Here is a 26459-nt window from a genome sequence, read left to right as displayed (position 1 = left end):
ATAGAAATTCTGAATAAATAAATTCAAAAACACATTGTGTGCATGTGTTATTTGCAAATCCTTTTCCACTTATATTCAAATTAATACAGTACAAAGACAAGATATTTAATGTTCAAACAGATGAACTATTATTTTTTGTAAGTAAACTCTAATTCTGAATTTGACCACGTGCAACATGTTCCAGAAAAGTTGTGTCAGTCCATCTTAGATTAGCTCGGGTCCAGAGAATTCTGCAGTGTTTCTGGATGTTGTTGATATGTGTCTTTCTCTTTGCATGGTAGAGTCTTAACTTGTATTTGTAGATACAGAGACAAACTGTATTTACTGACAACAGTTTTCCAAAGTATTCATGGGCCCATGTAGTATCCTTTATATAATGATGTGGGGTTTTAATGTAGTTTTTAATACAGTGCTGCCTGAGGTGTGTTGGTTTTCAGCCTTGTCCTTCATGTGCAGAGATTTCTCTGGATTCTCTGAATCGTTTAATGATATTATAGATTAAGGATGATGAAATACCTAAATTGTGTTGAGAAACGTGGTTCTTAAACTGTTTGACTGTTTGCAGTTTTTCACAAAGTGGTGACCCTTGCTCCATCCTTGCTTGTGGAAGACTCAGCCTTTCAAGGATGCTGCTTTAATACCCAATCATGATCCTGTCACCTGTCACCAGTTCACCTGTTTACCCGTGGAATGGTACAAACAGGTATTTTTGGAGCAGTCTACAACTTTGACTCTCTTGTTGCTCCTGTCCAAACTTTTTATAACATGGTGCAGGCATCAAATTTAGAAAGAGTGTATGTTTGCAAAAAACACAACAAAGTCATTCAGTTAATCAGTGTGACTATTTCCATGTTATGCACCTTTATTCTTCCATTCTGCTACATTTCAGGGGAAAATATTGTACTTCCCACTTTACTAAATTTATATAACAGCTTATGTTTCTTTTAAGATAAAGATTTGACACAGTGGATAATATAACAATATAACAAGCTTTTAAAATGCAACACAGTTAAAGATAAAACCAGTTGTTCCCAACCTTTCTGCTGTCTTACATCTTAGAAAAAGCAGTGATGTCATAGTTACATTTGTTCAATCAAACAGTGATTTTTCATCTTCTCACATAGTGTAATTTCAATAAATGATCCAATATTTCACCCCCCCAAAAAAAAGATTAAGAGAAAAAGTAAAAAAAAAACAAACTGAAAATAGGTTTGTGTATTAGAACTTTCTTTTTCTTCTGTTACACTTATCATTTCACAACCTCTCAGATTTGCCTGATGTCACTGTATATCAAACTGTATATAAACTAGTTCAAATGACCTCCACCTCCAGCAGCTGAAACAGTAACTTCCTTCCTGCTTCCTACACATTGATGTTTCAGTGTTAATAATCTGATGATGTCATATAAAATAATATATCAGTCAGAGCAGCAAATCAGTACTTTTATTTTGACAAGTTAACTACATTTTGCTGCTAATATATATGTAATATATGTAATATATATCCTACCTATCAGTAGGATTTTTTCATGCAGGACTTTTACTTGTGCTTGAGTAAAGGATTTCAATTCCTCTTCCACCACTTGTGAAAAATGTATTTTATTTGTATTGAAAATATTTTGAGATGTTTAAAAAGGTACAAAAGTTATTTTTTGGAGGTCAAAGTTTTGTGGCTGCATTCAGTTTTTAAGAATAAGGTGCAATATTTGGTGCAATGTTTGACTTTGAAGTAATCCAAAGTATTCTGATTACAATAGCCTACTGTTTTGATAATTCAATGGATTACATTACTATTATAAAAAATATATTTGGTCAAAAGTGATCTGGCCCGGCCCTGTTTACTCTGAATTTATTTACTCTGAACTATTTCGATCATTGTTAATTATTCACTGAAATTTTCTTTACTTCTCTTGTCTTGATATTATTCCTTATCGTCGTTGCTGAATTGCTGTTGCTGAAGAATTTTTCCTGGTTTACTGTGGCTGCCAGGTTTTATTTTGAAATTTTTATCTGGATGTTCAGTTTTATATTAAGCGGTTTGATGGACATTATTTTGAAAACTATAAGCGGAACCGTGTCCGGTTTCCAGTCTGACTTGACGCAGCGTGCGTCTGGATTGGAAAGTTTGCATCGTGGAATCAGGAAGTCCAGTAAAACTTTACCGTCAGACAGTAAAGAGTAATCTGTGCCGCCTCTGCTACACATTTAGAGCTGTGAAATTCTCTACTGCTGCTCACTGGACGTGAGTCTCGACCATGTGGTGAGTCTGCAGATATAACTGTGTGTCATAATGTTTTATGTTTGGTGGTTTAGCTGCAGCTATGAGAGCAACAAGTGCCCACATCTGTGCGTGACGTTGTCGTTAAGGAAAAACAAACCAATCTATATTTAAAAATCTCCAAATTTTAGACATGTCTTCCTTATTTGTTAATAACTTGATCCGTGAGATATAATAAAGAGTATTTTCCATACATCTAAGAAGTACTTCTTATTTCGGCGTTATTATGATCGAGAAAGAGGCACTGATTTTAAAAACATCTCAAGTTTAAGTTCCAAACTGCTGCACGGCGCAGCAGCCCACTCACTGTACTTTACTGTGTGGTAATGTGAGATGAAGCTTTTCGAGAATAGTATCCAAATTAATGATAATAATAAGAATAAGCCGAGGCTTAAAAAAAAAGGGTTTTTGCATTAGCTGACAGCAATGTGTGTGTGGTGCTGGTCCCCGCTGACACTGGGTCAGATGTTGGGTACAGCCTGGCAGGGACGTGCAAAGACTGTTACAGTGACTCATTTTTAGATGGGCACCCCACACCCACACCCACTGTATGTAGTCATGCCTCCACCTAAAGTTGGCTCTGTAGGCTACAAAAAAGTTGAATGCCTGAACACACTCATAATGAAACACAGAGGAAGAAAATGTAGTAACTATTCACATATGCTTTACACATCTGACTCTGCAGCTTTATTTATATGAAATATTAGAGTAACATAATGATACTAATTATGGATCAGTTCCATTCAGTGTTATAATGCATGTTGGCTCACTGGAAAGAAAGCTACACTAAATAAAACGGGACCTTAATTAGTATCATTTGTAAAGCCCATGTTTACTTGAATATTTTCTATCAATATGGCTGCTGTTATCATGAACTTTGACATTTATAAATGAATGTTTTATACTTTTGTCTGTGATTTCTGTGTGGTTTTGTCTGCATTTGGGTCTTTGAATTAGAGCCTGACTGACATATCAGTTGATGATATTATTGGCCTGATATTAGGCACAGATATATTGGTCTATATAATTATTGTCATATTATATGAAAACTTTTTTCCTAAAACATAATGCAGATTTTATTTATTAGATCTATAGGAAGCATTCTATTTCTATTTCTATTTCTATTTCTATTTTAATATAGACATATTACTCAATGTGTGTTTTTTTGTAGTTATTAATAATTATTACAAATACCAGAGAAAGTTAAAATGTTTCAGTGCTCTGATAATATTTTGAACAATAAAAATTCATGTTTAACAGTAAAGTATCCTGTCTCCATTAGCCTGCATATCTTTGTCACTAGTGTTTACCACTTTTGAGGGATCACTGCAAAATGTGTGTTTATGTATATATTATATACAAGGATATTTTCTCATTTACAATGATTGTGGGTCTGCAATGATTAATGGATTAATAAATTAATTGCTAACTATTTTAATAATGAATTAATTATTTGAGTGTTTTCGAAGAAAAAAGTGAAAATTCTCTGATTTTAGCTTCTTAAATGTGAGACTTTTTGGTATCATTACTCCTCTCTGACAGTAAACTTAATATCATTTGAGGATGCCATCTTTGATTTGGGAAACTGATCAACATTTTTCACCATTTTCAGACATTTTAAAACAAACAGCATCCATCCATCCATCTGTTTTCTGTAACCTCTTATTCCCAAAGAGTCGCAGGCTGCTGGAGTCTATCCCAGCTGACATTGGCTGAGAGGCGGGGTTCACCCTGGACAAGTCACCAGTTCATCACAGGACTGACACATAGAGACAGAGAACCACTCACACTCACATTCACACCTACGGGCAATTTAGAGTCAACAATTAACCTAGCATGCATGTCTTTGGACTGTGGGAGGAAGCTGAAGAACCCAGAGAGAACCCACGCAGACACGGGGAGAACATACAAACTCTGCCAAGAAAGGCCCCGCCCCAGCCAGCTGGGGAAAAACAAACAGCAATTAATCAATTAATCAAGAAAATAAGCAACTGATTAAGTGACTATGAAAGTAATTGTTAGTTGCAGCCCTATAAAGTTGTAAAATGAGATTTTGTTATAGTTATCTCTTTGGTTGGTTGATTTATTGATTGATTAAAATTAATGGCAGAATTTAAAAAAATGTAGAAAAAAACAAATTAATAAGGTGCTGAGGATGAAAAAAGCAGTCTGAGTGTCTGAGGGAGGAAGCTGCTCTTCAGTCTGGTGGTACAGCAGTGGATTCTTCTCTGTTTCCTGCCTAATGGCACCAGAGTCAGCAGGCTATTGGTGGCTGGTTGTTGTCTTTAAGTTTCCTTTGGGTTCTGCAGGTATCTCACGTCCGCTGATATCACCAATACTTGGTAGATGGGTACCAGTGATGATGTGGGCAGTTTTAATGACCTGCTGTAGAGTTCTCCTGTTCTTGGCTGTGCACATCCCATCATTCCAGTTTGTTGTTTGTGTTTCCAGTTAGGAAGCTTCTCTGTAGGCGCTGACAAGAACATGGCACAGGTGTTTTCCCTTCATAACTTTACTTAAGAAATGCAGCCATTTCTTAGCATTCTTCTCTGTGATGTTAATTCCCAGGATCCTAAAACTGTTCATCTGCTCTACCACAGCTCCACTGATGGAGACGATCAACAGTCAGCTCCTTGGTTTCACTGACATTTAGCAGTCTGTTGTTTTCTGTGCACCACTCTGGAAGACTGTTGATTTCTTCCTGATATGAAGTCTCAATGATGAAATCCAAACAATTATTTTGGTGTCATCAAGGAATTTCACAGAGTTTTCTCCATGTCAGGGCTGCAGTTGGGGGCTGAGCACATAGTCCTGGGGGGCTCTGCTGTTGAGCACTAAAGTACAGAGATGAAACCATATGTACAGTATATATATATATATATATATATATATATATATATATATATATGTATATATATATGTATATATATATATATATATATATATATATATATATATATATATATATATATATATATATATATATATAGTATTCTGTATATTAAATATTGTCTGAAGAATATCAGCTAATATATCAATATCAGAATTTCTTAGTCCCTAATTTCAATTCCGGCTCCAACCCCCAAAGTCCAGTATCAGTCAAGTCCTACTTTAAAGCAAAATTTTTTTATCTTGGAAGATTTTGATGACCTCCTCTATTATATAGATGCACCATCCACTCTTATCAGATCCTGTACTTGCTAATAAAATACATAGCTTCTGAATGATCCTCATGATTTCTGTGTGAGACTTCCAAACAGCGAGTCAGGCATCATAAAGACGACTGCAGGCTCCAAGCAGCATGTCTGTCCTTCTCTGTACATCCGTCTGTCTTTCACCTCCTTTCTTCCTCTACTGTTTGCTTATCATCACAACAACTCAACTCCAGCAAAGCCTCAGATATCTGCCATAACAATGCCAGACTGTGGCATTACGGGTTGAGCATTAATGTTTTACTTGCCCTGGGCAAGTTGGCAATACTTGTTGTTCAGCCCTGCTATGGAATCTGGATTGGTAAATGGACAGTCCAATATCTGATGATTGAATCACGTCAGTATTGGTAGAGAGTCAGCTGGTCCTCGTCCTCAGAGGGTATGAGCAGCCTTATGTATGTGGACATCTGAGCTGTCTTTCCACTTTGATGGATCAGTTTGGCCGTGCAGTGATGACAGGATTTTTTGTCTTCCCCTTTTCCTTCAAATCATGTCTGGAGTTCCTCAATTAATGTGTCCAGAAACAGGACCGACACATACATTTCTGCTGCTCAAGGCAAAATGAAACAATTTTGCAGCCCCTCCATTTGCAATGTATCATACCAGCACATAAAGGCCGGTGTTAAATGAGTGTAGGCCTCAATCAGGCACTGTTACAGGTTGTGTAAAGCAACAATAAGTGTGTGTTCTGAATTTGTCACACCACAGAAATGTGTTATTAACCAGCCAGACAAATTTGAATGATTAAAAAAAATAGTTAAGTATATAAAATTAGGTCTCAAAATGCTGGGGGCATGTCCTCCCCCCATGTCGCAAGAAGGTCACTCGCTGGCCTCGCCCTACTAACATGTACACTTCCTTCTGTGTGACCTGTTTAACAGCCAAGGCTTTTATCAAATCTGTTTAAGTTCTGTTTGAAAGGACTCACTTTTCCTTGATTACATCAAGGTGAAACTGTAGAACACGTCATGTTTGTTAAGCAGATCCACCAGCTCCGGGAAGTTTTCTCTGTTTGTTCTTGAGAGGCTTTCATCACAAACTCTGGAGTTTTACTGTGTACGGTTTGTCAGATGTGCCTTTCTCTGTCTTTGGCAGTTTTATGTCATTGTCAGCCTTTTTAAAGTGACTGTCCACTGCCTTTCTTATGTAGGCGTTCCATCAGATCATGCTTAGCATGCGTGACTGACTACTGCAGTGGTCCTTGAGTTTGTGTGCGGCCCACTTTGTTTAGATTTTGGACATTGGTTTTACCTGTTGGAGTTTGGAAAATGAAGCAAGAAAACTTGATGGAAGTTCAACACTGAATCACTTTCATCGTACAGTTATATAGTATAGTATAGTCCAGTACTTATCAGGGTTCAGCATTAATGTTCTTTTTCACTTTCTTGATCGGGCAAGTGGGTCAGAAACCTACTTGTTTGCTTCCCTCAGTCATTACCACAGATTGCTTTATTAACAGGTGTTGAACGAACAGCAAAGGCTAAAATTAATTGTCATGTTTAATCCAGGGCTGCAACGTGTATAAAATTTCAGAAAATAGTGGAAAATATCTATCCAACTTTCTCCAAGTCCAATGTGATCTTTAAATGTCTTGTTTTGTCGGTCTAAAACCAAATGATATTCAGTTTAATATGATAATAAATTCAGAATAGTGGGAAATCTCCATATTTGAGAGGCTAAAAATAACATTTTTCGCAATTCTGTATTAAAAATTACTTTAACGATTTAACTGATCATCAAAGATAATAGTTTAATTCTTTTTTGCTGTTTTCCTGGACAGATGAATGACATGCCAGATTTAGTTGCTCGACATGTTGTTTAATTTGTGAGCATTTAAGCTTTATTGTTGAGTCCTGCTCTTGTAACACAAACGCCCTCAGTGATCAGAAAAAGGAACACCTGCACAGTGTAATGCAATCCAATATGAACGCCCTGCAATAAATCCTTCCTTAATGAAAGGTATCATTTTTCAGGTTTTATGCTTTTAGAAGGTTAAAACTTTCAGTCCAGTTTGTCTAGTAATTATTAGAATATCTCAAAAACATAATAGAGTTCAGTCAAATTTAGTCCAGGAAAAAAACTAACTGGTTTTTGGTGCAGATTCAGGAATCAGCTTTTGAACAGCTTTGATATTTTTTTCCAAAATTCTAGCATGTGTATTTCATAACTGTCCACTATAATTTAATGCAGAACCTTTCAAAACATTTTCTACTTTTCAAGTAGCACATCGTTGTTAGATAGATTAGTTCCTGTGGGGACAGCTCAGGACTGGCAGCACATCTGGATGATTTTTCAGGCTTGTTGGAGGTGCTACTCACAGTTTGTGATGGTATTAGATTGCATTATTTTTAAAGTATTTGTTATATTTTGTCCACTGCAGTTACAGGGGGAAAATGGAAACAGCTTCATACACTGCCTGGCCAAAAAAAAAAAAAAATCATACAGTCTAATATTTTGTTGGACCTCCATCAGCTTTGATAATGGCACACATTCACCGCAGCATCATTTCAGTAAGCTTATGCAATGTCACAACATTTACTTCTGTCCAGAGTTGCAGAGTTGCAATTTTTTTACCAAGATCTTGTGATGATGGGAGAGTCGGACTGTTGTGTAAAGTCTTCTCCAGCACATCCCAAAGATTCTCAATGGGGTTAATGTCTGGATGTCTCATGCTCTCTGAACCTCTGAAGCTCTCTTTCACTGTTTGAGCCTGATGAATCCTGACATTGTCATCTTGGAATCTGTCCGTGTCATCAGGGAAGAAAAAAATCCATTGATGTAAAAACCTGTTCATTCATTATATTCAGTAGTGAGCTGTACTCAGTTTTGGACACATAATGTTGCTGAACCTCGACCTGATCAACTGAAGCAACCACAGATCATAACACTGCCCCCACAGGCTTGTACAGTAGACACTAGGCATGATGGGAACATCACTTCATCTGTCTCTCTTCTTACCCTGATGCCCCCATCACTCTGGAACAGGGTAAATCTGGACTCATCAGACCACATGACCTTTTTCCATTGATCCACAGTCCAATCTTTATGCTGCCTAGTAAACTGAAACCTTTTTTTTCTGATTAGCTTCACTGATAAGAGGTTTTCTTAAGACTACGCAGATGTTCAGGAGTTCTCTTCACAGTGTTTGTGTGGAAATGCTCTTCTTTCACTATTAAAACATAGCTGTTAGTTCTACTGTTGATTTTTTCTGATCTGATTTCACCAAATGTTTAAGTGATCTCTGATCACCATCATTCAAGATTTTTTTCTGACCACATTTCTTCCTTGAAGATGATGGTTCTCCACTATCCTTCCAGGTTTTAATAATGTGTTGGACAATTCTTAACCCAGTTTTGTAGTTTCATCAGTCTCCTTAGTTGTTTTCTTTGATTTATGCAGATGAATAATTTGACTCTTCTGAAACAGAGTAACATCTTTTCCACGACCACAGGATATGTCTTCTGACATGGTTGTTTAAGAAATGAGAAGCTCCTCACTGCATCAGTTAGAGTTCAATAACTATTAACCACTGCAGTAATTATCCAATGGAACGTTCTTAACTATTTGACTAGTTAAATGCAGGTAGTGAATTTTTTGGCCAGGAAGTGTATTTTTCAATGAAAACGAGAATAATGTTAAAAAAATAATCATTTCCTTTAATAATGCAAATCATATTGCAATTGCAGTATAAGTATAAACAATCATAATAAGATATTTTTTCAGAATCGTTCAGTCCTTGTACAGCTGAGCTGTAGAATGTTTTTTGTCTGTCTCCAGAGACCCGTGTGTGTTGTTCATCACTGCCGCTTTCTCTGTGTGCAGGGTGACAGCTGGATCCAGGCCTCCTCTCTGTGGAGGAACTCTGCTCTGATAGTGATTAACCAGTGACTCCAGTAGGAATGTCCTACTGGTCAGTTGGCCTTCCCCAGGACACTAAAGACACTCCCAGCAACATGGAGCAACAAATCAGTGAGTATAATGTCCCTGGATTTCTCTGAACTCTAACACCACACACGGCCTTGTTATGTTGCTGTGGTGTTGGAGGCAGCCGGCACGTTCAGACTGAACTGTATGTACGTGGGCAGCGACTGCAGTTTAAATTTAACAGAAAGGGGAACTGAAACGTGATTGTTTGACAGCCACAGGGCTTATCTGTTGCTGTCTGAGTGTATTTCTGATTCACACTGAACATGGAGAAAGTTTCACTCACACACGAGTAGCTTGTCTAGTAGCTGATGACGAGTTTGTTCACATTTGCACTAGTACAGGTATTTGGAGTTCAGTACTGGTACTCAGTGGAACCTTTGTTTCATGCTTTGTTCTCTGTGGATAAAAAAAAAAGGAATTTCATCTGTCAGTAATAAGTCCAAACTTCTCCTTTTCAACATTTTTAATAAACATGCTAAGCTAACATCAACTCAGACAGTGTAAAAAGCCCAGTTATCTCCAACAAGAACTTTGTCACACTTTTCACCTGAAGATGTCGATGAAGTTGTTGGTGCCTCATATAAAGTTTTATTGTCCATGAAAGGTTAAACTTCTCTGGCTGCATGTGTGTTTTGTGCTAATGCTAGCTGCAGATGCTGTGCAGACTTGACTTTCAGACTATAAAACAGTTAGATATATTATGTGTTTGACCAGGTGTGTCCTCAGGTTAGATGTGTTGCCATGGACAGCTTTGGATGTTGCATCACAAATATTGAAGTGAGTGTTGTGTTTGTGGAGTAGGGATGAAAGTAGGGCTACTCATTTTGTTAAAAGTCATATTGACTGAAATTGTGATACACAATGAAGTTAGTGGGAATAATCATTTTTGTATTAATATTTTCATATTTTCTGAAAAAAGGTCATGCTTCAATTTGTAGTTCCTGTAAGTTCGTGGTAAATAGTTTGTAATTAACAAGTAATATATACGAAATTTCTTGGAAATTCTTTGAAAAACTCCAAAGTTCATGATATGTATGTGATGATTGCCAAATGTCATTTTCATGTGAATTATCACATACTTGCCATAAAAATTGGAGGTTGGTCATTTCTAAGAAATTTCAAATATATTACCTGGTAATTACAACTATTTACCACAAAATTATGGGACCTAGAAATTGAAGCGCTTCTAAAAAAAAAAAAAAAAAAAAAAATTAAATCATGATGATGTGACTTTGCTGGAGCCTTTATCAAAAACATGTTTTCTTGCATCTGGACCGCAATATTTATAGCCCAGGACATCTCAGTAGCACTACAATACTTCAGTATATTGCTGGGTTTTTTTTGTTTTTTTTTCCTTTTCCTTTTTCAAGAAATTGCACTTTGGTTCTGGTTCTGTGATTTGGATATTTGGATATTGCAGTTGGCCATATATATTTTTTTAACTGTTTTTTTAAATTCATTTATTTATTTGAAAAAGACCATGAGGTTATCATGGGTGTTACATTAAAAATCTCAATACATTTTTCCCATACATCATGGTATAATGTCATACTATTCTAAACAGTGCATATATAATCCATTTATCCCAGCATTCAGTACATTTCTCCAGCAGTTGGCCATATTGTGAATTGCAATAATTTTGCAATTAATTGTGCAGCCCTAGATGAAACGGCAATCTGTAAACTGATGAACCATGATAAAATTCCTGACGATTAGATTAGATTAGATTAAAGTGCAGTCAAACTTCGTCGCTCCCTCTCTTTCTCTCTAGACTTTCAGTTACTGTCTCACCCAGATGCACTCTGGGTGGAACATATTAATTAAACATGAATCAGTGCTCCACAGTAGAGTTGAGCAATATGTTAAAATTTTCCAAATGATCATCACTAGTCGATCCATCGGCGATTGTTGATATCATTGTTCCCCCTCCCACCTCCTCCCGTCCTCTTGGGTCTCAGCTGGGAGATATGCATAAGCGGCGAATTCACTATGTTACGCACGCTGCGCATGTTCACTACATCCAATAGACAAAATAAATTCACAAAGTATCTAGAAATTACATGTTCTTACAGTACACCTTCTGAATTCAAGTTTCTCTATTTTACTAAACTAAGACGACCTTAATTGGCTTGTTAACTCCTCGGAAAACACACTTAATTCAAACTCGACAGAAAAACATGTAAAATTCACCGCAGCTGTCTTTGTTAATCTGTCCACTCTTCCAACAATCACCAGCTCTGGTTTGGTCAAAATAAATCCTCACTTTACCGTGTGAAAAGAGTGTAAAGAGTCTGACTCTGCAGACTGTTTTCCTCTCACTCCTCACCCAGCTCAGCTCACTCATGGTCGGCTGAGTGGGTGTGAACTGCACCGCTGGATGAGAGCGCTGTGCAGAGCAGAGGCTGTCACTCTGCGGACTGTTACATAAACAGATGTAATACAAAATGATAAATATCATCCTGAAGCTCGGCTAAAAAAAGCGATCAGTGAAGGATTCAGACGATATATTCGTCCAATCACCCAACCCTACTCCATAGAAATAATGTAAGTTGTTCTCCACCCTTAAAAGTTCTAAGTTATACTTATAAGAGTTTGTGATCTCTATGAACAGGTGACTGCTGAATCTGTAAGCAAGAGTCAAGATTTTAGAATCAGCAGCGTTCTTGTTTCTGTTTGTTGAGTAGCGCTAACCAGTCATGTTCGAGCAGGCTTTGGTCGCATGCAGGTGAACTGTGTGAGGAGAGCAAAAGAGGTGGAAGAGGTGATTTGGCTTTTTAGTAGCTTTTTTTTCTAAATTTATCCGCATGTATGTGCAGATATCTGTTTATAGACAAGTCACTGTCACCTCACGGGAAGAAGTTTCTCTCCATGTCTGGGTGCTCTGGCTTCCTCCCACAGTCCAAAGCCAGGCGGCTTATCACATTAATTGGTGATGCTAAGTTGCCCGTTGGTATGCATGGGAGTGTGAGTGGTCGACCTGCTCAGGTGTACCCCGCCTCTCGCCCAATGTCAGCTGGGATAGGCTCCAGCCCCACTATGACCCTTAAAGGATAAGCAGTTATAGATAGCGAATGAGATTCTCCTCCCACCTCCACAACGCCCGCCGCATGACAGAGGAGGTCTTGCTCATGACATGCATTGTTTGTTACTCACAGACCTGCTGGTTACACCAGAAGCCCTGACACGTTGGTCATCGCCAGTTGATGACTTCTGTGATTGCTGAGTTCAGAACCCAACCCTGCAGCTTTCAGTAGATTCTAGTCCAGCTGTGTGATAAATAACTGCAGGGTTACAGATGAATAGATAATGTATTATGGGAGATTATAGTAGGGTGTCCTAGATATTCTGCTTTTCTCTGTTTCAGTAAATGGATTCTTTCTGGGTTTTTGCGTGCACAAAACAAGACATTTAACGATCTCACCTTGCGCACTGGAGCATTCTGGTGGGAATTTTTCTCCACAGACCAACTGATCAATCTAATGAAGGTTCCAGTGAACAGTGTGAGGCTACAGCAGAGACAGCGTGAGGGAGAGACACAGACAGGAAGCTCCGAGGCTGCCGTGGCTCTTAAACAAAGGAGCATCATTCCCCCGCTCCCTCTCCCTGCCGCCCCCCCCTCCTCCTGTTCCTCCACCTCTCCCTCCCAGCCTCCCCATCCTGCCTCTCTCCTCAGCCTGTCTCAGGGTTAGAGAGGAGAGAGATCGTCCAGGGAACACAGCCAGGATGGCCGAGGATGCTGGGTAGACGCCACGCAGCAGCTGAAGCGAAGCCATGAAAAGAAAGTGAGCTTTAGATGTGATGGAGGCAGGAGGAAGAGGAGGATTCGCTGCTTCGCTATGAGCAGGTTAGTGGGAGAGAGGAGCAGAGGGGCAGAGCTGAACGCTGCGTGGAGCCTTGTTTATATGCCGCACATGTCGGACTCACTGAGCCTTAAAGCTACTCTGCACTGAGCTCAGACTCTGCCAGCAGTTTACTGCCATCAGACGTGGATCAGCCTGTGTGGTCTGCAGATCTGTGTGATGGATCTCTTATCTTCTACTGTAGAGCTCATTAATGCAGCAGTGGGTGTTTTTCAGGATCCACTAAACTAAATCTGATGTCACACTAAATATAATTCACTCACAGTATGCATGGATGTATTACACTGGGTTTAAATGGAGCGTTTTAGTGATTCACGGTCCAAATGTCGCTTCAGATGCTTTTCACCGCCCTCAAAAAGGGTTTATGTTAATGTTTTTTCTTTTACTTGGCCAGAGTCAGAAATTTACTTTGCCAAAGTCAATTTTTACTTGCCCCTGTACAAATTGTTTTATGTATTTGCAGTTATAGAATAACAAGAAAAACTAAAGTGAATTGTCATGTTTAATCTAAGGCTGCAACATCTATAAAATGTCAGAAAATAGTGAAAATGTCCAGGGTGATATGTCATTTAATACATTTGACCAGGTTAGAGTTAGAGAACCATCACACAGCCTGTGCACCAGAAGGGTTTTATATATGTGACAACAGTGATACTGATATTAGTATGATTTTTTTTAAAAGCAAAAGGATATATTGCTTTTCTTAAAGGGACGGTTCACCTCCAAATCAAAAATTCATGTGAGTTGCAGAGTTTTGGAGATACCGGCTGTGAAGATGTCTACCTTCTCTTCAGTAAAATGGAACTAAATGGCACTCAGCTTGTGGTGTTCAAAGCACCAGTGAAATACATTTGAAAAATTTAAAATCAGTGTCTCTTCCCAAAAATCATGACCCAGTTACTCAAGATAATCCACACACCTTGCTGTGAACAGTTTTATGTAGGAACTACTTTCTGTCTAATAGAAAGAAAGTGGTTCTGGTAGATTCTACTGCTGTAACAAAGTAATACCTACATGAAAAGGCTCACAACAAGGTCTATAAATTATCTTGAGTAACTGGGTCATGATTCCTGGTTTTGAATTGTTCACATCTATTTTTTGGTGCTTTGAGCACCACAGGCCAAGTTCCATTTAGTCCTAATATACTGGAGAACTGGCCCTTTAAAAAATTTGATTAATACAAAATAAGAGCTCTGTTATAATCCTGGATGGACATGTACATAGACGACTGTGGACACCACTGATGCCTTTACTTATATTACTTTCTGGCCTTCTGGTCCATGGACGAGTTTGCTTGGTCACAACAAACTGGGGGTACACAGATGTCTGCACAGAGCCTTAATGTACACCCTCTGATGATGAAATTTACATTACATGGACCCTCATGCACTTGCAGGTGTGGAAATGTTAAAACTCTCTTAATGTGGAACAGTTCTGGCTGCGTCTGCACAACTTTGCACATGCGGCTACAGGCAACATTTTATCCCACTAAAAACCTGTATCATGTCAGCAGTTACTATCCACATTTGCCACAATGAAGAAATTTTCCCACCAGTTAATAAACTCATGACAACACCAGTGTTAATGGCTTTTTTCAAGAAACGATATTCATTCATGATAATTGGTAACATTAGAGCGCTTACTTTGATCTTTAACGTTAGATCTTAAGATCTTCTTCTTTATGCCTGGAAGGTTGGTTCATTATTAAGTTTCGAGTCTCCAGGTCTATTAAACATCCCTGACTCTGACCCCAACAACTGTACCATGTCAACCACATATGAGTTGTTAAGTACATAGTGGTTGAACTGTTAGCTCCTTGTCAAGGCTAGCTTGGTATAGCAAAGTCAGCCTTGGTTTTGACAAATAAGCACCGGCCTTCATGGTAATGTATTAAATAATAGAATACTCACTGTGTGCACCACATGACTGTTTGACCATATAATTGGCCTTCCAGTGGAGTTCAGCCTGATATCCAGTTCTCATACCGAGCGGTGATTAGCCTACAGCCTAACATTTGAAAATTTGGCTCCTGCTACTCTTTGCTGTGACTCTGCTGCTGACACTATAAGTTCATAATTATAGCGTATGTTGTCAGTCGAAGCACTGGATGGTTGAAACATTGTGTGAGAAGTGTAATGGGTGTATGCATGTAACACCGGTAACACCCAAGCCTACCATCCACTGGCTCTCATCATATGTCTAACAGAGTGGACTGTAAAGGATACAGTAGCTTCACATTTATTTAGTCTGTAAGTCTTGAAACAATACTTGCATAGTATATGCACGTTGAAAAAGTTGTGGTGGCTGGTAAGGCTGAAACATGCTGCTGTGTCAGATGGCAGCCCCTCTCGCCCAGCGCCTATGAACTGATCGCCTAGGCAACCCCGGATGTTTATATCAGCAAAGTTGGACAGATGATGGCTCATAAAACCAGTGCGGTTTGGAAGTGTTTTAATGTAGAAAATGGAAATAATGTTGAATATAAACTGTGACAGAATAAGCTGATATATATTCACTCAACTGGAGAAACGTGACCACATTAAGCACAGACACAGACATAAACCTGCAAGCGGAGCTGCTGCTACTAGCACTGCTAACGTTAGCCACACTGTGTGTCAGGCTGGCAGCTAACGTTAGCTCTGGGTCCTTTACCTGCAGACACTGTGACCCTCTTCAGTCTGAAAAGGTGAAGCGTTTATTGAGTTGTTGTCTTGTTTTGTACGTTAATGTGTAATGCTTGCATTGCACAGTGCAAAGTAGCACACATTTCAGCAGCGTTTACAGTACAATTTGGCGATTGTAGACTGTGATCACCAGCTTCAAATGACTCTTAATACACACAGTATTTTTTTTCGGACAGTGTTTATTATACATTAATAAATGCCGCTCAATTTTAACAGCTTTCTGAGTGACTAGTTTAAATTAAATTTTGCGTTTAATCAACAAGGAATTTAGTCACCAGGAACATCCCTACACTTTACACATGCAGGTATGTTTATGTTGTTGCTCTGAATTTTTTGTAATCATATTTTGTTTTCATATTTTAAGCCCACCTCTTGCTTTACTTGCAGATCTGCATGATGTATTGCATGTTTTTAAAGAGTATTTTCACATTTTTTAAGTTGTAACTTTTATGATTTTAATTCTGTTGAACTGGAGACAGAAGTGGTCACTGATGGTACATGAGCAGCTATGTAGGAAGTAAATCAACGATTTTGTCTTTTTCCATTATGACCAACCATTGATCTGATTTGCAGTAGTGGGTGTGCAGTCTGCCTCCTGCTCTTCAACAGCTAACTGTGGCTGCTCAGTGGAATGTATTTAATGTAATCTTGCTGCAGTAGTACACGTGAAATTAGGGTTTGATTACATGAAATAATCTGAAGCACGTGTCAAACTCAAGGCCCGCGCGCCACATCCGGACCGCGATTCAATTATATACCGCCCGCGAGATAATTTCACGTGTCTATTATGAATGGCCCGTCGGAAATAGCACTCCCACCACTCATACTACAAGTCCCACAATGCATTGCGACAGCTGCCGCGCAACTCGACAAATAAATCAGCTCGCAGTCGCGAAGACGCGAAGTATATGAGGAGGGAGATGAGCGAGTGTTGATGGAGCTGCAGCTCCACCTGAAACCAGGTAAAAATAAAAATATGGCTGAACCACAGCACAGAGAGAGAGAGAGAGAGAGAGAGAAATATGGCTGAACCAAAGCAGAGAGAGAGAGAGAGAGAGAGAGAATGGACAGATGTGTCGACTTGATATAAAAAACTTTTTATGATCATGAATCATAATATTAATGTACACTTCTGTGGTGCGCGATTTTTTTACTCCAAGTCTGATTTGTGTACTTTTAAATACTTAATTGCTGCATTATTGTAAGTGATGATGAAGAGTCCAGACTCTGTCTCTCCTCTTCATCTCCTCAGTGTGTGTCAGTGTGCAGTTTAACCTTTTCCTAAAATACTGCTGGTTCTGTGGTGTTACATTTTAAATCTGAAGCCTGCAGTGCACCATAGAATCTACAGTTGACTTTTCTGTTTAAGTTCTCAGTGCGTTTGTTTTTGTGTGTGTTTTGGTCTTAATGTTAAATTGAGCAGGTCAATATGTTCATCTGGACCTGATGGACTGATGGGTTTGCAATATTATTATATGAGCATATTTTTATGTCAAATGCGCTGCCATTGAGGGTTTGCATGATTAAAGTGTGCGATATCTTGTGTGCAGACAAAAAGCAAGCATTTTCAAATGTAACTCCCATCTGGATATGTGAGCTGAAATATTCTGAGCTGAAATATTCTCGTTTTCTTTTGTTATTGTTGAAGAAAAAAAATATTTTAAATCTTATTTATTTTATTGAGGAAAAAGTTGTTGCAGTCTGGCTGTTCAAATTCATTTTTCTGAATAAAACATAGTCAGTTTTAGACTGTTCAATAAATCTTAATCCTGTTTGGCCCACGATTTAGACTGTGTTTTAAATTTTGGCCCCTTCTGGGATTGAGTTAGACATCCCTGATCTAAAGGATTATAACCTACATTTGTACTTGCATCACACATGTAATTTGTGTCAAACGATCACCATCAGTTTACAGAACTACGTAGGGTAAGTAATGTATTCTTAACTGCAGTGTTTCATGAAAAGAGGAAGCCTGTGGTGTGGTCGTCTGTGGGCCAGCAGGATCACTGGATCACCAGGCACACACATGAAGCTGTTGCAAGTGGCAAAGAGCGTTTGGTATCTGTGAGAGCCTTCTGACTTAAACTAACATTAACTCAAGACCTACTTTAGTATAATTTTGAGGTAATTAATTTTCTGCTACCTCATTCTTCTCCACTACATTTCAGAGAGAGATATTGTTCTTCTTTCTTCACTACATTTATTTGAAAGCTATTGTCACTAATTACTTCTCAGATTAATATCTCACTTAAAACACATCCCATAGAGCCTTTCTAAGTTTGTGAAAGGGTCTACCCAAGTGTTTTTTGTTTCTAAACCTGCCATATGTTTTGTTGTTTTGCCTAAATCTGTCGAAGTAGTTTATCCTGCTTAAACCTACCAAGTAGATTTTGTGCGTGAATTTAACCACATAGTTTTTGCTTGCCTACATGTAGTTTTTGTGCCTAAACTTAACCAAACTGTGTCTGAAAACTGAAAATAATAAGTCAAATAAGTCTGAAAGAATGTTAAAAGTGACATTTTTGCTTCACACAGGACACAAAGACCAGTCTCTTGGGTGAGGGTTCTGTTTTTGATCCGTTTATCTACCACAATCGCGTTGCATAACTTGGGATTGTGGGAAAAAATAACGCATCTGATTATGGCCCCTTGTCTCATTTTCTGAGTTGTTCGAAGTTCTGATCATCTGTGAAATGCCCAGGAAAAATTATTAAAATTTTCACAAAAGGCAAAGATTAGTGACAAGCTTAAAAATTACGACCAAATTTTGAAGCAGTAATTTGTGTCTCCTTCTTTACTTCCCTTTTAATCATCCCTCAACCTGATTCATACTGTGACCCAGTGAAGGAGGCCTGACCCCTAAACTGGGAACCACTGTAAGCAAAGGATACACATTCCTCCTCCACCACTTGCTGAGTGTGACAGCTCATTTAGTTTGGCTTGTAAAAGAAGTTGCCACCAGTGTACGCTTTGCATCTTAGTAAGGAATTCTGACTCCAGTGGATGTGAAGCTGGTTCCTTCTTGCGGTCAGCACTAACAGAAGGAAAGTGAAACTGTTGATGACTGTTGTCTAGAGTATCAGGGTGGAAATTCCCTGGAAGCTTAACAGCAGTACTCATGAATCTCTGTAGATATGTGATGCTTATTTAGTTAAAATACTGATTACTCACAGAATGTTTTTGAATAGAAATACTTCGGAATCTAGGGAGCTTAAGGTCTCGATTGAAACCTTCTTGACCCCCACCAGTCTGGCTTCAAGGCAGATCTCTGCATGTCTGGCTGCAATCTCTCAGTAGGTGTCTGCATATCACCTGAAGCTCAACCTCCACAGGACTAAGGAGTATTTCCTTCCAGGGAAGGCATTTCCTGTTCAGGCCCTACCACTGAGGACTCTCCAGCTCACACTGGAGGGGTCACACCTAGGTTGCAGGGACTGCAAGCAGTACACGTCTGTTTCTGACCTGAGGAGGTGGCGTATGTTTTGGTCCTTGTGATGGGCTCTTGGCCGGTGTGTCTTCATCTGCCGTCTAAGCTCTGCAGTTCAACCTACTCACGTTCTCCTACACTAGACAGCTCCTCCACACCCTGCTCTGGCTACCAGTGGCTGCTTGAATCTGATTTTAGACACTGGTACTTTCCTACCATGCTGCGAATGGCTCAGGCTCATCCTACATCCAGGAAATGTTTAAAACATATACCCTAATCTGTCCATTATGCTCTGCTTCTGCATATTAGCTTTCTACTCCCTCACTATGAGGAGGGGCCCAGCCTGCCACTCAGCATAATCATGACTGCTCGCTGTCCTGGCTCCACAATTGAAGAACGAGCACCCCATTGATAACAGGACAACAGAAACTATTAATTTCCCATCACTGACTGAAAAGTCATCAGTTCAGACTGCACCTTGGCCAATTTCAGAATAAGCAAAAATATCCTTGCAATTTTTGGGTATCATCCACATGGCTGAATGTATTTATTGTAAGTTGCTTTGGATCAAAGTGTCAGCTAAATAAATATAATGTCATAAAACCACTGAATGATATTCTGTTAAGTGGTTTAGCAGCTACTTAAGCTCCTTAAGGCGCCATAATCCTTGAGGCAGAATTCATTGCTGTCTTTTCTGTGGAAGATTATTTTTGTGGCGTTATTCAGTAGATGACAGTAGAGACAGACAGAAAACATGGGGTAAGAGCAGTGGGAAACTAAACGCAACAGAGGTCCCCAGCCTGAATCCAACCAGTAACATTGCAAGTATGCACCACACGCACTCTTTCTTAACAGAATCCTGTATTTAGGCTATATCACCCTGCACCACATTCACATGGATTCTGTTCTCGTTTATCTGACAAGTGTAAACACACTTGATGTGGTTATGTTATCTGGATCATGACAAAGTCCTTTGACTTTACACCTGGTAGTAATAAGATTCTTTAGGTTCCTCCTGCACTATGATTAGATCAATGTGTAAGATTAGATAGGTGGAGTCGGTGGTTACTCAACCACATGCATGCTGCTAACACCATATGGCTTAAAATTACCATTCAAAATAAACTCTTGTGTACATTGGTTTTGCATTATGTGCGTCAGTCTACTAACTGTGCAGTCTGCATGCAGCTGCACGCACCAGACTGTGATCACTGTGCTGTAATGGTTTGGCACCAATACACAAAACATTACAGACTTACAGTAAATACATAGGAAAAAGAAAGCACTAGTATCCGGTCCCTTCAGGAAGTTGCGATGTTGCAATGGCAACATTAAGACAAATTCAACCAGCCCGTTAACTTCCAGTCATCGCAACATTTCTGCAAATTTGACCAGTCACAGTAGCCCCCCCAGGGTTTTATTCTCACTGGAAAAAATAATGAACTATACTAAAAAAGCTTTGCTTTTGCATTTTTCTATTGCTCCTGCAATTTCGTTGCAAAAACCACCTAAAACAGCAATAAAAATTGCAACATGCATCACAATTTTGTAGAAAAGCTGCTGTGAAATCAGGCATTTTAGGACACAACAAAACCCAAAGAAAGCCGGTGAAATCCTGGAGTGACTTAGTATCAGATCCTTTCTGAAGATATACTGATTTAAGTTACCAGAATTGATATCAGGAGAGAAAAGGTTGGATTGGTGCATCCCTAGCTGGCATAATCTGCTGAAGGGTTTTACAGTTTGTGTGCTTTCTGTAACATGACCCCGTGTTTCATTTCTGCCACATGAACAGATGATCCGTCCACATGTCTCTCTCATTTGTCTTAAAAAACAAAGCCTGTCCTCAGCTCCTCTCTAATCAAATCACACTAATGTTTAGTCTCGTCTATTGTTTATTCATGTAGCAGAAGTGGAGAGTGTATGTTTCCTTGGATCTCTGAAAAAGACGGACCAGCGAAAGAGGAAATTTGGTAATGGGCGAGATATTGACAGCCTCACCCCTCTCAAGGTCTTCTTTTAGCTTTCCCAGATTGGCTGTCTGAGGCAGTGATAGGGGAGTATTGATGGTGGATGGGAGGCACATGCGAGTCTAATGGTCCTACTCTCTCGGGTGTTCTCGTATGGCCTCAGCAGCCCAGTCAGACTCTCTCTGTATTAATTATTCATATGAAGCAACTGGGCTGCAGGAAGCAGGCACATGCAGCTCAGACGCAGCTGAAAGAGGAAACAGAAACGTTCGCCGCTGAAACGAATAACCAACCTGGCAAACATGAAAATGAATAACCAGCCTGTCTCATTATGACAGTGTGATCCGGATTCACCAGCAATGTGATGGCAGTTTTCATGTAGTGCTTGAGTTAAGGGCAGAGAGCTTATTTACCAAGAAATATAAGTGCATTATATACAATATGACAGGCAAAAACAGCCCAAAAAACTAAAAATATAGTCAACCAGTGATTACCAACTGCTAGTTTTAAATGACCAGGCTTATTTAAACCTCTTACAGTTGAAAACCATGATACCCTCTCTGTGGTCTGAGTAATAGTACCTCAGGATGTGCACTGATGCTTGACACCATGATTTGCCTGCACAGGAAGCGTCAGAGGTGTAAATGAGTGAGTGATCAGTGAGGAAAGACCCCTGTCCAGAGCAGGCCGAGGCACGCCGCTCTGTCACGCAGTGCACGGCGATTTTGCCAATAATGACATGTACAGTGTTTTGGCGTCAGGTAAACCTCATGGATCTATTACTCAAACTGGCCTCTGTGTTTCATCATCTAACAAGATCCTTAAACATCACGCCTGGTATCTGTACCGATGTCAGTATCAATATCATCCTTAAAGTGATAGCGATACCAACAGTACTTCATTTATACCATTTTTTGTATTTCATTCAATACCCATGATGTGAATGGAAGCATTCTTTTTATCAGATTCATATAGGAGGACTGCAACTAACGATTAATTGGTCGGCTGTTTTGTAGATTAATAGTTGTTTTTAAATGTCAGAAAATGGTGAAAACTATCAATCATCGTCTCTCAAATGCTAACATGACGTCCTCAAATGTCTTGTTTTGCTCAGAACCCAAAGATACCAAGAAAAGAAAGCAAAGAAAAACAAAAAGCTGAAATCAGAGAATTTTGACTGTTTCTTAAAAAAATTACTTAATTAGTTGTTGGAGTTCTTCAGTATAGCCATAGTTTTGAAGGTTTTGGAGGCATCAGTGGCTCATGGGTTTTGGTTAAAGTTGCATTAAATTTAAGAACCTTTGTGGTGATTGTCTGCAAGCAAATCCATAGAAATTTTAGGTGTTCCAATGCCGTTTTTTCCTTTCAAGGGCCTATTCTGATACCTCAGCTGATACCAAGTACTAATACGCCAGTCCTGACCAGTGACCGGCCGGTCAGTGTCACATGTCTGATTCTGTGCCCGTCATCGTCACACACTTGTTCTGCACGATGTTCACGTCATGCGCACAGCAGACAAACAAGAACAGGATAAAGAGAAGACAGACAGTCTACAACGAGACAGAGCAGCTGATAATGTCGCAAAACAGCCGTAAACTATGTAGCTCTTCATGCTAATGTTAGCCAGCAGCAGACTGCTGTTCACAGAGGGACAGTTCAAATCTCACCTCCTGTTCTGGATGAAGAATAAACAACCAGTGTTGACGAGTCTCCTCAAACATTTTCTCATCCAGAACTAACAGAACAGAATTAACTTCTGTGTCTGTTTTTCTCACAGCAAAGTTTCACTGCCACAAACTGCTGCACCGCATCAATCTCCGGTTTTTGATTACATTCAGGAGATCAAGTGAAATCACGTCCTGTGAAATCTTGCGAGATCACGTTCACCCGATTCATAATCTAAAACTATAATAAGCCCTGGCTGTAACCTGGAGGACTTTGGAGAAAATGTAAAATAGTATTTAATAGATATTTAATAGTCAGTGTTTTATTATGAACATCCAGTTTAAGTTTTACAAGAAAAGTTTCTGCTAAAGAATAAAGAATAGGCTAAAATAGTAATTGCAGGTCAGACCCTTTAAAAAAAATCGGAAATTGAAATCGGCCAAGAAAATTGAGATGGGTGCATCTCTATGGCCCTCAGAGTTATGTTCAGTCGTAGGGAGCTTTTGGTTTACAGACAGAGCTCAGACAAATAATAAATACAAAAACAATTCAGCAATTCTAAGAAATATTAACAATGAAAAGTAGACCAACATCACTGATATCGTCATCACTTGCACCTAAATCAGAGAGAACAATCCAGAACTCAGGGACCAGCCTGTCTCATTGACAGCTGCTTAAAAAGACCTAATGACATGACTTTAAACAGCTGATCGCTGATGGAAACAAAGATCATCATCACATAGATATTAGTGCCTTCTCTAGGGAGGAACAAACCTCTCTTCTAATGTGAATGCTTGAGCTCTGACAAACAAACAGGTTGCAAAAGAGGCAAACAATTAACTGTTCATTCCCAGATGTGGTGTATCTCCATCGTCCGTAGCTGCAAGTAAAAATACTGTTCATTCACAGTATAATCACTGAGTCACTCTGCTCCATTAGGGAATTCATAAATTGTTGGTTTCAGCAGGAGGTTTGAACAGAGGGGTTGTAAACCACATGAAGCCTGGCTGGAAGCAGAGAGAACACTTGGCACCAGGTTCTGTTAACATCTTCCTCACATGATTAAAGAACTGGTGCTGTTCTGTCACTTTGGCCTTTTAGTCAGGAAAGATGGAGACCTGGGCGTCCTGGTAGGGAAACAGTGCTTGTTGATGTCTGAGAAGGAGAATGTGGAGTTGGCAACAAGGCCCCACAAGAACTCATCTGTAGCTGGGTTTGCCTTTGGCTCTGCCAGTCTTGACAGGCTTGTTGAAGTTACCATCACCAAGCAGCTCCAGAATCAGGTGACACAAAATCTGTGGGGTGACTGTTTTCTCCTCCTTCCTTGATGCCCTTAAATCTCTCAAACTGCCCACCAGATCATTCACCTCAGCCACCAGGAGGTTATTGTCTACCTATAACTCTTTGCATGTGGCCTCTGGCTTCCTAATTCAGCTACCCACAGGTGAAACCACCAAGTCTGTAGTATCCAGTTGGTGGTCTGCCTCCTTCTTTCACGGCTTTAGTTGAGTCATACCATAGACTTTTCTGTGTCATCAAAAAGCATAGTAACTTTGCAAAGTAGCTTAGCTCCTTGGCAGGTAATAGGGGCAATCACCTTTTAATTGCTAACCACTGCTGAGCTAGTGCTTGCTACGGCTGCACAAGTAATTGCAATCAAACCAAACTACAATTTTTGGAAAAAGGAAAAATACATAGCATTATATTGTTTTATTGAGGTCCTGTAGAGCTGCAGAGATGACCTGGCCTAAAAATCTTGTTCTCCAGATGAAAGAAAACATGTTTGTTTGGTTCAGACCTCAATAAATATCACATCATTATGATTTTGATTTTGATTTGGCACATGTTCAGATCTTTTATGTGTTTTCAGTTAATGCATGATGCCTTGGCTTTTTGATCATGGCAACATAATATTGATAAAACACTCAGATCGGTATATCGAAGGCAATAAAATGACATGAGGGTGACATGGGAGTGGATGTCCCATCCTGTGAAAGAGTGTTTGAAAAAAAAAAAAAAGAATTACTGTCCTGTCCCATCTTGTTCCAGTCAATCAACGGCCCACATACATTATCCACTGGTCGTATGCCCAAAAAACTGACCTGTTCTTCTGTCTGCTCCTGTTGACTTTTTTTCCTGTCTCATTCCAGCCCTGTGATAAACAGTGAAATTGACTCCCATCCTGCGGGAATCCCACAGGAATCCTTCGTCCCGCGGGATTCTTGAAAAAATGTCAGCCTCTCTGACAAAAGCAAAAGAGTACAGTAGCGGCAAATGAGTTCAACAAAAATCTTTTACGTGACTATCCTTTTGATATTTTTTCCTTTTAATTGTTGCTGTTATAATATTATCAAGACAATTAACAATTTGACAGATGACTGATGTGCTCTGCATGAAAATGACTCATCTGTGATTGACTCACTGATTTTGAACTAAATCTGGTCTGTGATGAAAGATCAGCCACTTCCTCTTGGTCCATGTTTTATAATGACTAGTGCAGTTTATACTGAAGAAGCATGGTCACCTGAATGGATTTTATTTTGGCTGTTATCCTTGAAAACTGCTATCAGATGCTGTCTCTATAGCTGCAATGATTAATGATTAATTATTAATCAGCTGAAATTAATCAACAACTTTTTTTTCTCAATAAGTGTTCAAACTCTGATATTGAATATTGATACTGATAACTGAATATTTTCTGGTTTCTGACAATAAAGAATACTTTTGCGTGATGAACAGAACAAGATATTTGAGGACATCATCTTGGGTTTTGGGGATCACTGATCAGTGCCATTTATTGACCATCTGCATTAATCTGCTCAATTAATCAAAAATATAATTGTCAGATTAATTTGAAAACAATGAAAATAATAATTTGTTGAAGCCCTAGCTTTCTCTGATGTTTTTAAAAATTAAGAAACTAAATCTAGCTCTATTTTATGTATATATTATATATGTGTCATAAGTGTTTTTTTAGTTAAATTGTGAGTTTATATTAGCAGATCATCTCACAGTATATTTTTTTAATTCAATTTATGTCCCATATTGCACCAGTTAAAACACTGATGTGCTAGTTAGATGTTACACATGAAAAATCCATGAATTCATCAGACATCATCATCTCAATAATTCACACACTCAGAATATTGACATTTTGAGTCCAAGAGTATTATTATTATTAGGTTAGTATAAAGAGTTTGGTGTCAAGTGTTTATTCCACCTGCCACCAGAGGCTGTTCCTCATTCAGTGTGCACTAATCCACTCAGCTGCACTGTAGTTCTATGAGAGCATTCTTTAATAGGGTGACCTAGTTCTGGGCATGTGCTAACAGGACTACAGTAATACGATGTGTTCAACCTGCAGCATGCTGCCCAAAGCCTCCGTATGATCCCATTCCTCCTCACAAACACTCCTTTAAACTGCCATTTGACCCGCT

The 26459-nt window shown here is 39.1% G+C and overlaps 1 protein-coding gene across 1 annotated transcript in view; it reads left to right on the top strand.

Annotated features, from left to right (window-relative positions):
- The first annotated feature begins 2115 nt into the window (after positions 1–2115).
- lrrk1 (leucine-rich repeat kinase 1) overlaps positions 2116–26459 on the top strand; it is a 119168-nt gene continuing 94824 nt past the window's right edge. Inside the window, exons 1-2 of the mRNA XM_084722128.1 lie at positions 2116–2259; positions 9312–9458. Coding sequence (XP_084578254.1) covers positions 9389–9458 — 70 coding nt within the window. The 5' untranslated portion in view covers positions 2116–2259; positions 9312–9388. The remainder of the gene's footprint in view (positions 2260–9311; positions 9459–26459) is intronic.

Source organism: Lutjanus erythropterus, chromosome 1, assembly GCF_056507025.1.
Source record: "Lutjanus erythropterus isolate fLutEry1 chromosome 1, fLutEry1.hap2, whole genome shotgun sequence".
In the NCBI taxonomy this organism is placed as follows: Eukaryota; Metazoa; Chordata; class Actinopteri; order Lutjaniformes; family Lutjanidae; genus Lutjanus; species Lutjanus erythropterus.
The sequence above is the reverse complement of the archived record's forward strand: the minus strand, read 5'-3'. Positions and strand labels throughout refer to the sequence as shown.